This window comes from Rhinichthys klamathensis, unplaced genomic scaffold (assembly GCF_029890125.1).
Source record: "Rhinichthys klamathensis goyatoka isolate OS25496 unplaced genomic scaffold, OSU_Roscu_1.1 h1tg000099l_1, whole genome shotgun sequence".
Taxonomy (NCBI): domain Eukaryota; kingdom Metazoa; phylum Chordata; class Actinopteri; order Cypriniformes; family Leuciscidae; genus Rhinichthys; species Rhinichthys klamathensis.
Window position 1 is genome coordinate 329,332 of NW_026606638.1, and position 14,202 is coordinate 343,533.

Here is a 14,202-nt window from a genome sequence, read left to right on the forward strand (position 1 = left end):
GCAGCCATTTTTCCTGTGGCGCCCAGGGAGCGATTGGGGGTTTAGGTGCCTTGCTCAAGGGAACCTCAGTCATTTCCTGCCGGTATTGAAAATCGAACCCACGACCTTCGGGTTACCAGTCTGACTCTCAAACCTTTAGGCCACGACTGCCCCCAAAGAATCTAAGAATAGAAATTTAAGAATATAATAATATAAAATTAAAATTAATAATAAATAAATAGAGCATTACCATTGTGATGCAATTCATGAAGAAATGACTCTTATGAACTGGGGTCCAATTCATGTACAACTGACTCGTTTGAACCGGTTCATTTAGTGAGTCACACACTGCCAGTGCAGTTCGATTAAAAAACAAATGAGTTATTCAATTATTCAAAAAGACACAAGAGATTGACCGTTTTAATCAGACTGGTGGATCTTTCATTAACTTAACTTACTGAATCTGTCAGAGCGGTTATGGAATCAAGTTATCATTACTTACAGTGATACATTTTAATATATAGGATAACTGTTTTACTCAAAAGGCAATTGAAAGCTTACTTTAAACTCTTATTTTTTGGTTGTTCATTATTATATCTGTTCAATAAAATCAATTCAACTGCATAGTTTGGGCCACCAAGTTAGAAGGTTATAGCAGTAGCTGAGAGAGAAGTTTTTTCATACAAGCAAAATGTATATTTTAACTGAAATATAATCAAACTGAATCAATTCCAAAATTGATTGAGGGCTTGTGAATTGGGAAAATGTATAACCAGTCTTACTAAGATTCTGCTTAATTCATATTTTAGGAGTGATTTTATCTCAAGGGCAAGGCCCAATACATGACAACCACAAGTAATTTGAGATAAAAAATACATGATGGCATCACAAACAGCAATAGGCTATCTCGGAGGTAAAGACCTCACTCACCACAATTTAATTCTTTCTGAGCGCCACTAAATATTGACATTCAACTATTTTTCTGTAAATGCAAGTTGACGATTTCCAGATGAAAGCGACTAAGCATTCTTTCAGTGATTTGCCATTGAAAAGGGGACAGCCTGGAGCGCCAGTGGAGACAATGCTCGATTAAGCAACCGCCTCAGTCTACCACGTCTTGCTTAATTACAATAAAACAAGGTTCCATGACGAAATAATCCTTTTGGAATGGCAGCTGGACAACTCTGTCCACATGTCTTTTAAAAAAAGCACCATTATTCGCTCTGACCGTCCTGCATGACATGGCCCAAGACCACTCTCTAACCATAGAGGGAAAAGGAGAGACAAGTCCAAACCAATGTCCTCATGGAAAGCATTCGCAAAGGCACCAGACATCAGTCAAAACCACAGACCCCTACTTTCACTGTAAGTGAGGGTTTGGGTCATAACAGAACTTAATTTTTCTTCTCCTGTAGCTGCAATGAATATTAACTGCCAGTTTTATGCATTTCAAAACTTGGGGAACTTTATGAAGACTGAGTGTGCTTAGTCAAGCATATAAGAGGATTAATGATTCATTCGCTCAACGAATACGAGAATTTTGCCTTCCTACTTAATGCCGTGTGAGACCCTCAAACATGGTGGTGATATTCCCACTGGTGGCACATCTATCTTCTGAAGACGATGAAACTGGAATACTTGAGCTGCTTAGAATAACTCAAAAGAGCATACGTGATCAGAACATGGTTAAGGTTATGTGAGGTTCTTTTTGTTCGGAAATAACTTAACATTTTTAAGGTCAATTGCTTGGTTCAAACTATCGACATATTTACACGAGGACGTTCCATCAACGCCTCAAGAGAGTGGCTGATGGTTGTATGTTTCTCTTGGATAATCATTTTCTAATTAAAGGATTATTATATACAGTATAAGCAATGTAAATATTCAGAACTAATCCCTCATCAAATTGCAGATGGAAAATGCCAAGCAGTTATTTGATCACATAATACTAAGTGATTGCAAATTACACGCATCAGTTCTGCATGACGAATTGAGCCGTGAATAGTAAAATGCAAACACGAGATGTCTATGCTGCTGTCCTAGTTTGACATCTTTCCATTTTTAGGCCTAAGATTTAGAGTTTGATCCAAAGGGTCAAGTGTTTGTTGGTTTTCGCACCATAGGCCATAGTGTCATTTTTTCAACAAAAAGCTAATTTTCTCGATGGATTGCTAATTAACTATTTATAGTGTACAGGTCCATCTAAAAAAATTAGCATATTGTGATAAAGTTCATTATTTTCCATAATGTAATGATAAAATTTAAACTTTCATATATTTTAGACTCATTGCACACCAACTGAAATATTTCAGGTCTTTTATTGTTTTAATACTGATGATTTTGGCATCCAGCTCATGAAAACCTATTAGCATTCTCAAAAAATTAGCATATCATGAAAAGGGTCTCTAAACGAGCTATTAACCTAATCATCTGAATCAACTAACTCTAAACACCTGCAAACGATTCCTGAGGCTTTTAAAAACTCCCAGCCTGTTTCATTACTCAAAACCGCAATCATGGGTAAGACTGCCGACCTGACTGCTGTCCAGAAGGCCATCATTGACACCCTCAAGCAAGAGGGTAAGACACAGAAAGAAATTTCTGAACAAATAGGCTGTTCCCAGAGTGCTGTATCAAGGCACCTCAGTGGGAAGTCTGTGGGAAGGAAAAAGTGTGGCAAAAAACGCTGCACAACGAGAAGAGGTGACCGGACCCTGAGGAAGATTGTGGAGAAGGACCGATTCCAGACCTTGGGGGACCTGCGGAAGCAGTGGACTGAGTCTGGAGTAGAAACATCCAGAGCCACCGTGCACAGGCGTGTGCAGGAAATGGGCTACAGGTGCCGCATTCCCCAGGTCAAGCAACTTTTGAACCAGAAACAGCGGCAGAAGCGCCTGACCTGGGCTACAGAGAAGCAGCACTGGACTGTTGCTCAGTTTTGCATGTCATTCGGAAATCAAGGTGCCAGAGTCTGGAGGAAGACTGGGGAGAAGGAAATGCCAAAATGCCTGAAGTCCAGTGTCAAGTACCCACAGTCAGTGATGGTCTGGGGTGCCATGTCAGCTGCTGGTGTTTGTCCACTGTGTTTTATCAAGGGCAGGGTCAATGCAGCTAGCTATCAGGAGATTTTGGAGCACTTCATGCTTCCATCTGCTGAAAAGCTTTATGGAGATGAAGATTTCATTTTTCAGCACGACCTGGCACCTGCTCACAGTGCCAAAACCACTGGTAAATGGTTTACTGACCATGGTATCACTGTGCTCAATTGGCCTGCCAAGTCTCCTGACCTGAACCCCATAGAGAATCTGTGGGATATTGTGAAGAGAAAGTTGAGAGACGCAAGACCCAACACTCTGGATGAGCTTAAGGCCGCTATCGAAGCATCCTGGGCCTCCATAACACCTCAGCAGTGCCACAGGCTGATTGCCTCCATGCCACGCCGCATTGAAGCAGTCATTTCTGCAAAAGGATTCCCGACCAAGTATTGACTATTGAGTGCATAACTGAACATAATTATTTGAAGGTTGACTTTTTTTTGTATTAAAAACACTTTTTTTATTAGTCGGATGAAATATGCTAATTTTTTGAGACAGGAATTTTGGGTTTTCATGAGCTGTATGCCAAAATCATCAGTATTAAAACAATAAAAGACCTGAAATATTTCAGTTGGTGTGCAATGAATCTAAAATATATGAAAGTTTAATTTTTATCATTATATTATGGAAAATAACGAACTTTATCACAATATGCTAATCTTTTTAGAAGGAACTGTATATAGTGTATTTTCACAAACTATATATTTTTTATTTTAAGTAAATATATTTAATTATATTAGAGATTTTACCAGTGCCCAATTCTTTCTTAAAAGCATTAAATACTTGGATATTCACTAAGGGCATTTTCAGACCTGTAGATCGTTTGCTTGGTTCCGAAACAGGGACTTAAATAGTTACAATGTTGCATTTTATTCTTGATTCGTTTTGCTTTCGCAAGGCAACATTTCAAAGCGTATCAATATGTTTATGCAAGTCATATGTAAATAAAACTGTTCTCTCATTGGCCAGAGTGCACCTCTTTATGGTCCAGGATTCTGCTAATAGTGTCAACCATCAAGATTGATTGACAAGAGAATGGGAATCAAGGCTTCATCGGAACAGTATTCCTGCAACTTTTTTAGAGAATTGCAATTACACGACAATTTAAGGTAAACAGGCACTCTTTGGTTTGCTGCAATGTCCTCTCCAACAGAATCAGACACATTTTCCATTTGTTCGTCCATTGGGCATTGCTTTCTCACCACAACCAAAGCACTCCAGAGTAGGGTTGGGAATCGAAAATCAATTCCAATCCAGAATCAGATACTTCAGGTCAGGAATTGGACACTTAAAATTTTTATTCAGCTTATCGATTCCTGTGTGCATATTTTAATGTGATTGTAAACTATTCAAGCACAAGAAGACACGAAAGAGAACTCAATTTGGCAATTATGCACTGTTTTCTTTGCTGCACACACATCCAAATGCAAGTGTCATCTCATACAGAGTGTGAATAATGAATTGAGTTGTCTTTCACATTTTCTTGCGCTTGAACGGACCAACACACACACAATTGTGTCAAAATATCCTTATAAAGAATTGAGTTCTCTTTCACATTTTCTTGCGTTGAACGGACCAATATACACAAAATTGTGTCAAAATATCCTCATAAACACAGTCGGTTTTGTCTTAGTTGAACGTAAACAGTTGAGAAAGAAATCGCTGGTCTATGACTATATTGGATTTGTGCATTAGGTATTAAAGTGACAGCAGCCTAATAAACCTGCTGCCGTCTGTCATTAATGTTATTTAAAGAACTAAAATCACTCACTGATCTTGACTGAATAACTTTTGTAACTTGGAATTGAAACTGGAAATTGAGAAGAATCGGAATCGATAAGCAGAACCGGAATCGCTACAATTCAAATGATACCATACAGAGTTCATTACAATCAGGCCAATTGTTTCTGTCCGACTCAGAGTGTGCAATTGCAGTGTTCATATATGCCTAAATGAACCCAAATAAAGGAGAAAACCAGGTTCTGAAACAAATGCTGCATACAAGCCTGGTGTGAAAACACCCTTAGGGCCCTATCATACTTCCGGCGAAATGCAGTGCCAAGCGTGACGCAAGTGTTTTTTGCTATTTTCAGCCCGACGCAGTTATCATTTTCACATCCTGCGCCAAGTTGTTTAAATAGCAAATGCATTTGCGCCCATTTGTGCGTCCATGGGCGTGCTGGTCTAAAACGAGGTGTGTTCAGGCGCATTGTTGGCGAGTTGCAATTTTGACAGAAACAGAAACAGAAACAGACTGCGCCATTGACATACAAAAACCTGGTCTAAAGTCAATGGCTGTATGGCTCAGTATTTTGTGTTATTTAAAGAGTGCGTTAGTAATGTGCCCGAACACTCTTCTTGTTACACACACAGGGACACGCAGCAGCACACAAACATGCCAAATAAAAATAAAAGGATTACATTGTAAAAGATTAATATTGTAAAGATATGGTGGAATCCGGCTTGTCCCGAAGATGGTCTGCTCGCTCGCTTTAACCTCGGGAAGGGAAGGGGAAATTACACTCTGATTGTTTTTTTGCACGTTACGCCCAAAACACACCCATTACTCATTTAGAGAGTAGAAATAACCATGACCTTAAGCTTTAGACCATGTACCGGGTGCGCCGACCATTTTTCCTGTCGTTAAACTAGCAAAAGGGGATTCGGACACGCCCTAAGTGCACTTGCGCCCTGCGCTTTAGACCATGCGCTTAGATCGTTAAAATAGGGCCCTTAGACTCACTAGTGAAGTGTTTGGGACTGAGTTTCATCATTGTCATGAATAATTAGCAATACTGCTGCCATTGAAAGGAATGGGAATTCTAATGGATGGCTCAAACCAGGTGTTATAGACCTCCTCGGCTAGGCCTGAAACAGGCCTGTGAATCATCTAGCTATGCAAATTTGCATTCGAAAATGTGTCAACACCACGTATGAATTGTATTCCTAGCATTCTGAGGCGCCATTAGTGTGTGTCTTTTCTATGGTCAGTTCTTTTTCAGATCAACTGCAACAAGTATATTGCCCCTTCAAATACTGAACTCTGCTACCGCTATGCAAGAATGCACAGTAAGTATGTACAACGGGACCACTCGAATGCAATGTGGAGGCCAAGTATTCATGTCTGCATAGTGTTGAGTTTCCTACCATTTGTCTTTGGATTTAGGAGTTGGTTGTGTTTAAGATTAGGAATAGAGTTAAAGCTATGTTTGTTTGATAATGGATGTAGATCCAAGAACCTGTACTACTTGGGAAAATCATGTGGTGCAATTTACACCACAAACTAAAACATGATAGATGTTACTTGTTTCATGACAGGACCAAGCAGAGGAAGACTACAAGCTCTCAGCTCTCATTAACTGTTTCACATTACTCTAGCCCACTCCATCCAGGCAAGCATTTCCATGGTTTCACAGCAAACAAAGAGAACACTATCTTTCCAAAGAGTCACTTAAAGTTTCGGAATCTATTTAAAGATGATACAGATGTTGTCGACCACTAAATGAGGGTATGATCAGTGAAGGATCGTTTAAATTCCTCCAGAGCCATTTTGGGGTTCTTGACAAGACGATAAAGGATTTGGGTAATGAATTGGATATGGGTTGTCACAGATTTTCCTACAGTGCATTCATGATCCAAAGTGAGGCTTTGGCAGAGATGGCGTTCTTCTTATCTCTCCTGCAAACCTAATCTGTTTGCATTTAACACCCAGAAATTACACTCACTCTGATGCTCTGCTTAACAATTATGACTGCTCAGCGGGACTTAGTATTCATGTCATCTTTTTTAACTACACATGGAGGCAAAAGTATGAATATTTATCTTGTATTCGAAATTAGATAAACATATCCCAAAGCATGCTGTGCTAAATATGCATAGCTGTTAATGTTTATTTAGGTGACATGTGTGTTTTCTTGTGATTTGCTAAAAAAATTATAAAACCAAATAGGACAATAGCAGCTTCTAACTCTTATTTTTTTGGTCACCCTTTAAGGACCCCTTGAAATTGCTTGATGAGTGCAGTTTTATTTCTAGTGTTGTCAAACTTCTTATTTCAATAGGAAATATCTCAAGACATATCAAAGGGTTTGTCCTTTTTACAGCAAAAAGGCTTCACTTAGATCGCAGACAAGACCCATGGCTGCATTCGAAATCGCATACTCTCTAGGTAATTATTTTGAATAAGTAAATACTTAACGACTACTGCTATATTATGAATGTGTATAGTATGAAGGTAATCTGGATGTACTACATTCACCATGATGTCATTATCATGTGACCTACCAGCGTCAGTTACGTAGCTTCACTAGCCGCGTTTTCATTACAGATTTGCGCAAAACTTTTACGATATTTTCTAAATGTCGCTCAAAAACTATTGCGAAATGACGGCGTTTCCATTAACCGATGATATGCGAATGTCATTTTTTTCTCTAGCAATAAGTCATTCCAATAATTATGGCGACGGATGTTGGTAGGTTTACATATATCCCAGCCACTGCACTAGCCATTATTTTTAATCGAAGGAGACGTAAGCATGTTATCCATGCATTAATAGCAAGGAAAGCCCCTTACAATTGGGTGTTTCTCCCTCATATCTGCTTCAATGTCTTGATTGTGTCATTTCTTTGTGGTTTAGTATTCCCGTAATTCTTTTGTCTTTTATGAGTTTAATAAAGAACTGTCTCGTCTTCTGTCCAAACATACCGCGCCATCTCAGGTGACCTGTAAATGCGCAAAAACTGTTTCCATAGCAGTTTTGCGAAATATTCCTTTTTCGAATTCCCTGAAAAACCACCACATGCGGGAGTAAAAACTTTTTCGCGATATATGGGAGTTTTTGTGAAAATCACGTGTTTCCATTGGGCCTATTTTCAATACGCAATTTCAATTTGAGCAATTTGAAGGGTACTGGAAACGCAGCTACTGTCATATAAATCCTCTCCCGTGGCCAAATGGGATAGTAAATCGTATGCACACTTCAGAATCTCGCCGGAAGTAGTAGGTCGTCCGGGTAATTTTTTGACTACCCTTTTATGAGTACAATGAATTCAGACATACTTCTTTTGGCACATACTGATTTTCATCTCTATAGTAGGGAAGTATGCGATTTCGGATGCAGCCCAGTCAGTTGCAGGTGGTATTGGGGGAGGGGCATATTTATTCGACAGATCATTTGATTGGACAAAAATCTGTATAGTACAACATGACTCATTAATATAAATAATAGATAGAACAGTGTTATTTCAGTATTATTTATATACTATTAATAAATATTTTGAATGCGCTTTTATCAAATACAGCTATTTAGCTTACATTTATTTTTATAAAAAATGTAGTCTTAGCAATTGTAGTACTTTAACTTGCACTTATTTCAGTTAGTTGCCAAAAACAACATTTCTAATTTCCATTTAAGTTTCGTTAAGGTGATGTGCGCACTAGGTAGGCAGCTCACTAGGTTTTAACACAGAGCTAATAAATCCGCCAGAACATCTCTTTTAAACTTAATGCAGTTTGTCACCTAGATAGAACATATTAATCTGAGCATTTGCAACTCCAACAAAGGATGTGGCTTATCATAGCAAGGATGTGGCTCAGCCGGCCCAGCTAAGACACAAGCTCTTTCACATTTCACAGACCTATGATCTATCTTTTAGTGACTAGGAGCTCTTTCCTTCTCTGGTTAGTATTCCATACTGCTGAGTCTGCCGCATGCGTCATAAGTCACCCAAAGCCAATAACTGTCCAAGTCCAACCCCCGCTGGTGTGCGTGTCTTTCACACTTGTGGTCGGATAAAGCACATTCTGAAGACGGAGGGCACAGCAGGGTCTTCGGGCCCCTCTACAAAAGATGGAACAGATTTCTCCAGTATCTCTGTTCTTTGCCCATTTCCTCACTCTCTTGCTGTTAAATGCAAAAGTAATACTCCCAGACATCCAGAGAGCGTTTTTCCCTAAACAGGAATTGACACAGACTATCCATTTCCGCTTGCAGCTGCCTGTGTGTCTGTTTATACACTGTGCAGATGCAAGACCTCTGGAGACCATGTGGGCTGGGTGATACAATGGTCATAAAACAAATGACAAATCAAATGCCTGCAGCTACAAACTGGAAAATACCTTACAGGAGGAGTTCATTAGTCATTTCAAAAAATGAAGCTCCTGTCATTATTTACTTGTGTAATTATACACCCGTATGACTGTCTTTCTTCCAATAAATATAAAAAGAAAACTTTTGAGGAATGGGGAGATTGGGGACTGTAACTTTTTCAACTTTAAGGACATAAAGCATCATAAAAAGTATCATGAACTCGAGAACCAAACTAACAGTGAAAAGATCAGAATCAAACGAACAATTCATTCACAAATGTATTTTTTGCTCACCATACATTAAAACATTATTACATTTATTATTATTTATAGTAACATTATAAAATGTATTTATTTTTAGTTATTTATTTTAAAATGTAATTTATTCCTGGTGGCAAATCATTAATCCAGTCTTAAGTGTCACATGATTCTTCAGAAATCATTCTAATATGCTGATTTGGTGCTCAAGAAGCAGTTATTATTATTAATAAAGATTAACAGTGCTGCTTAATGTTTATGGAAACCGTGATATTTTTCAGTATTCTATGAGTATTCTCTAGTTCAAAAGAACAGCATTTATTTGGAATGCAGAACTGTAGCTCTATAAATGTCTTTACTGTCACTTTTGATCAATTTAATGCATCCTTGCTGAACAAAAGTATTAATTTCTTTAAAACAATTGTACCGACCCCAAACGTATGAATGGTAGTGTATGTAGCTACTTAACTTGTGTGATTTGTTTTTATAAAATTTGTATTAAAATATTTAAGCAATACAAAAAAAATATTACTACTTAAAAAAAAAAATCCAAATCTATTATCAAATCACAAGCAGATTTTACATTTGTCCTGTCTGCTACTGGTCGACAAACAGATGATGACCTTGCCTTAAACTCACAGTACTGGTTGAGCCAATGAGATTTAACATCAACGCTTGAGATGTTTTCAACATGAAAGCAATACAAAACAGCAAAGGTAAGAATCTAAATGATTAATGATGGCTGTACACATTGAGCATGCAGCGTAAGCACAATACATTAAGACCATCTGTTTGGTCCAATATAGTTCAGCTTGGTCAATAAACCATGAATGACCAAAGAGCTGCTGTTGCTGATGAATTCAAGGAGTCTAATGAGCACATAAAGTTAACCATACAGGCCGTCTCATTGCTATTCATAGGAAAGAGCACAGCCTGGTATTACAGAGCCTTTTCCATTTAGTAAAACCACCACAATCTCTTGTTAGAGAGTGACACTCATGCATTCAAGAGCAATGACTGTATCTAGAGCACTAGACCATTGTGACCCCTTCATTGCGGTTGCCCTTGGAGACCTCGGTGTGTTAATGAATTGACCTGTTTGTGAAGGGAATAGTGATGGGTCTCACCGATCACAAGTCGTTTGAAGTTTGACCTCGGCGACCCTATAGCATATCTCTAGTGCACGGCTATCAACAAAGGCCATCAATCCATAAGATGTAGAATACTAGAGTCTGCATCTATATTTGCAGTTGTGAGTGTTGGTATAATTCTTAGCTTTACCACATGATGCTAGCCTGGTTAAAACCAGACCATTCTCAGTTGTAACTGAGTTATGGTCTGGCAAAGCATCATAGACAAATCATTTCCAGAGGGGCGTCACCAACGGACATCGCGGATAGACCTAAAACCAATCAGAGCGATGAAGGAGATGAGGTATGCAGAGCGGCAGAGAAACATCTCCGAGTGTTGTTCTTTGCTCGGTTTTTAACAAAAAGGAAACGTTCAAATCGCTTAAAACAGACGTGATAGCTGATTCGAACGAGTGATGTTCGAAGGCGGCATCCATCTTTGTAATGTAGGCTACAAAATCTGCTTCAAAATCCCAGCGCTGTCGTCATCGTGTAAAGCCCGCCCCAACGTTTCTGATTGGTGCCGCGATTTCGACGGATTGTAAATGGGCTTGAATGAGCTCTTTGCCAGACTAACTTTCAGAGCAATTCTAAATATGCCGGAAGTTGTGCTGATGTTACAAACACATTTTCAATCCATATCTTCTCTAATGTGGCAAGACTGCTCAGTTCAAATGATAGTAAAAAAAAAAAAAAAAAAAAAAAAAAAAATTTAACTATTTTTGGTCATTGAAATAATGCTGAAATTATATAGGGCATATATATATATATATAAATATATATACATACACACACACACACACACACACACACACACACACACACACACACACACACACACACACACACACACACACACGTAGTATATTAGACGGAAAAACTAAATTTAAGAAATCGTATGTTTTAGTAACTAACTGGAATAAGTTGAAGTTGAAATATTAAATCACTAAAACTGAAACTGAAATAAAAAACAATTAAAGTTACATAATATATATATATTTTTTTCAAAAGAATAAAAATAAAAAACATTTAAAAACAAAAAAACATAAACAAACTAAAATTAAAATAAAAACTGAAAATATAAAAAGCTAATTCAAAATATTAATAAATACTAAAATAACACTATGTCATTATTCATGTTGTTCCAGACCTGTATGATTTTTTCTTTCTTTTGTGAAACATGAAAAGAGAAATTTAGCAGAATGTGGCAGCTGCTCTTTTACATACAACGAAAGCGAATGGTGACGGAGGATGTAAAGCTCCATAAATGACCAAAAAGTACCTGAAAATAACCATAATCATAAATGTCATGCCATATTCTAAGTCATCTAAAGCCATGTAGCTTTCTGTTTAAAAACATTTTCTTTAAATGCGTCATATACAGTACATTTGAAAACAGTGACGCCGCCATTGGATCTCACTTGTCTTGTAAACAATCGCGACGCGAAGTTTAAACGTGCAAGCATGAGATTTAAGAATACTAACTTTAATTTTGGTATGTTTCTCGTCTGTAGACTTGCACCATGGTAACTTTTGTCATTTTTTCAGCTTGACATCCTCTGTCCTCATTCATAGCCAGGACATCTCCTGTTGCGTTTCACATTTAAAATAAAGTAATACAGGTTTAGCATGAAATCAGGAGCCAAACCCCAAAATGTATGTGTATCATATTTTATGAAGACTAAGATTGTATTTATGACCTAGTACAAACAAACATATTTGTCCTTATATTTCAAACAACATGCCCAGGCTTCCTGCAGGCATGCAGCGATCAGATATCAGACTACAGCAATCTAAGTCTCAGATGTCATATATCCCAGTCTACAGTGACACCAGATCAGTCCTAAATGAGAAACGATTTTCTAAGCTGAAAATGAATTATGCACCTTAAGAGCTCTCAAATAACCTCGCTATGTCTCAATACATAATCATCTACGGGAGAAATCGTATAGCCTAAACATGGCGAGCCAGAAAATATACACAACCATACAACAAAAAGCAATTCAGATGTGTTTATAATGCATATTGAACACTGATTGCATTACATTTACAATGCAAGATATATGCCATGCTTAAAATGCAATATGTAAGAGATAATGTACTGTCAGTTGGTCATTATTGTGACTGTCAGACAGTCTATATGAAAGATGGGGGTGGGAGGGATACACTGGTCTATACATAAATATATAAATAAATGGACATGAAATATTAATTTGAGATTTTAGAAAGAAGCTTTCAGATTTGCCTGAAGCTTCAACTAAGTAAAATATTCCATAACATCTGTTAAGAAAAAAAAATTGTTCATTGGGAAAAGAAAATTTCAACATGAACACTGCAACAACATAACAATACTAATTTAATAATCTGCAACTTTATGTAGCGTTTCTGTTATGTTGATGTACACAACAGTGAAATACAGTTAAGCAATCATTGTACATAATGCATAAAATATTTCATACATTAATGATGCGATTGACTCATCAATTTTCTTTAGACCTGCGTATGAAAAACTGGCTTTTATTTCAAGTGTGTAAAAAAAATACGCATTTTGTCAACAGTTTAGTTGCAAAACTACAACGGAAAATGAAATATGTTGAGCAGCATATTACTTAAATTCGTTATTTACTTTTAATGTAAAAACTTTAACATTGACCATTTTCAAAGAAAAATTGTTAGTCTGTAGGCTACAAAAGATTTATTTGATCAAGTATATGAGTCTTTGTAGCTCGTCTGCAGTGCAATGGTCTGCAGTGCTGTATACGGTACATAGGATGAATGTATGTGATGATGGCGTGTAATGCATACATCATGCTACACAAATCACTCGACTATAGATGAATGGAATAATCTACCACACAGTTTTGGTCAAATGTACATCAGTTGTTCAGAGAGAAAAATGACAAACATGCAAAAATACAGTATGTTAAAGCTCTAAACGAGTATGGGAAACGAAGAAATACCTTTTCACTGAGTCGCACGATCTGATTAATTTTTTCTTCATCTTGAAGGAGCTCCCGTAGTTCACTGCTATTGAGGACCCTGTACCCATCTGGGTAAGAGTTCACGTCCCTTGTCTGGGACATTCTTGTCCCCGTGAGGCGCACTAAACAACTCCGTTTGCCAGCCATTTAACTTCCATTTTGCTCATGCTCGGCGCCAAATGTACTCGAACACGGGAGTGGTGCTGGAGAAGCTCTCGTCGGCATGAAGGAGCACCACGGACTGTTAGCGAAGACAATGCGCTGAGAGACTATAGCACACGTTTACAGATTCACTCAGTTCCACATTCCACCGCGAGGAGGCGCTGCGCCGCACCAGTTACAACGCCATACATACTGTACAAAATACAGAAACCAGCTACATTCTGCAGAGATAGTATAGTGCGATTCTTCATAAAAAAATAAAATAAACGACTATAACTGATCCAAGTTCTTTTTATCTTAAGCAAAGGGATATTCATTTATTTTAATCGTTATAAACGCATACATTTCTAACTATTCAGATTTTTTCGTGTTGATGGGTCGAAATCATCATGAAGTGCCTTTGAGACTTCACAATTTCCCAAATAAAAAGCTGAGATTTTAAATTTAACTTCATATTTGTTGTATTAAGGAGACATTAGGCAGTTAGAAATGCATGTTGATCACTTTTAA

General features: G+C 37.7%; 1 protein-coding gene across 1 annotated transcript in view; it reads right to left on the reverse strand.

Moving 5' to 3' along the window:
- The window catches only part of vps37d (VPS37D subunit of ESCRT-I), a 37,283-nt gene extending 23,437 nt beyond the window's left edge, over window positions 1-13,846 (reverse strand). The window contains exon 1 of the mRNA XM_056252889.1: window positions 13,510-13,846. Coding sequence (XP_056108864.1) covers window positions 13,510-13,677 — 168 coding nt within the window. The 5' untranslated portion in view covers window positions 13,678-13,846. The remainder of the gene's footprint in view (window positions 1-13,509) is intronic.
- Between the last annotated feature and the right edge of the window lie 356 nt (window positions 13,847-14,202).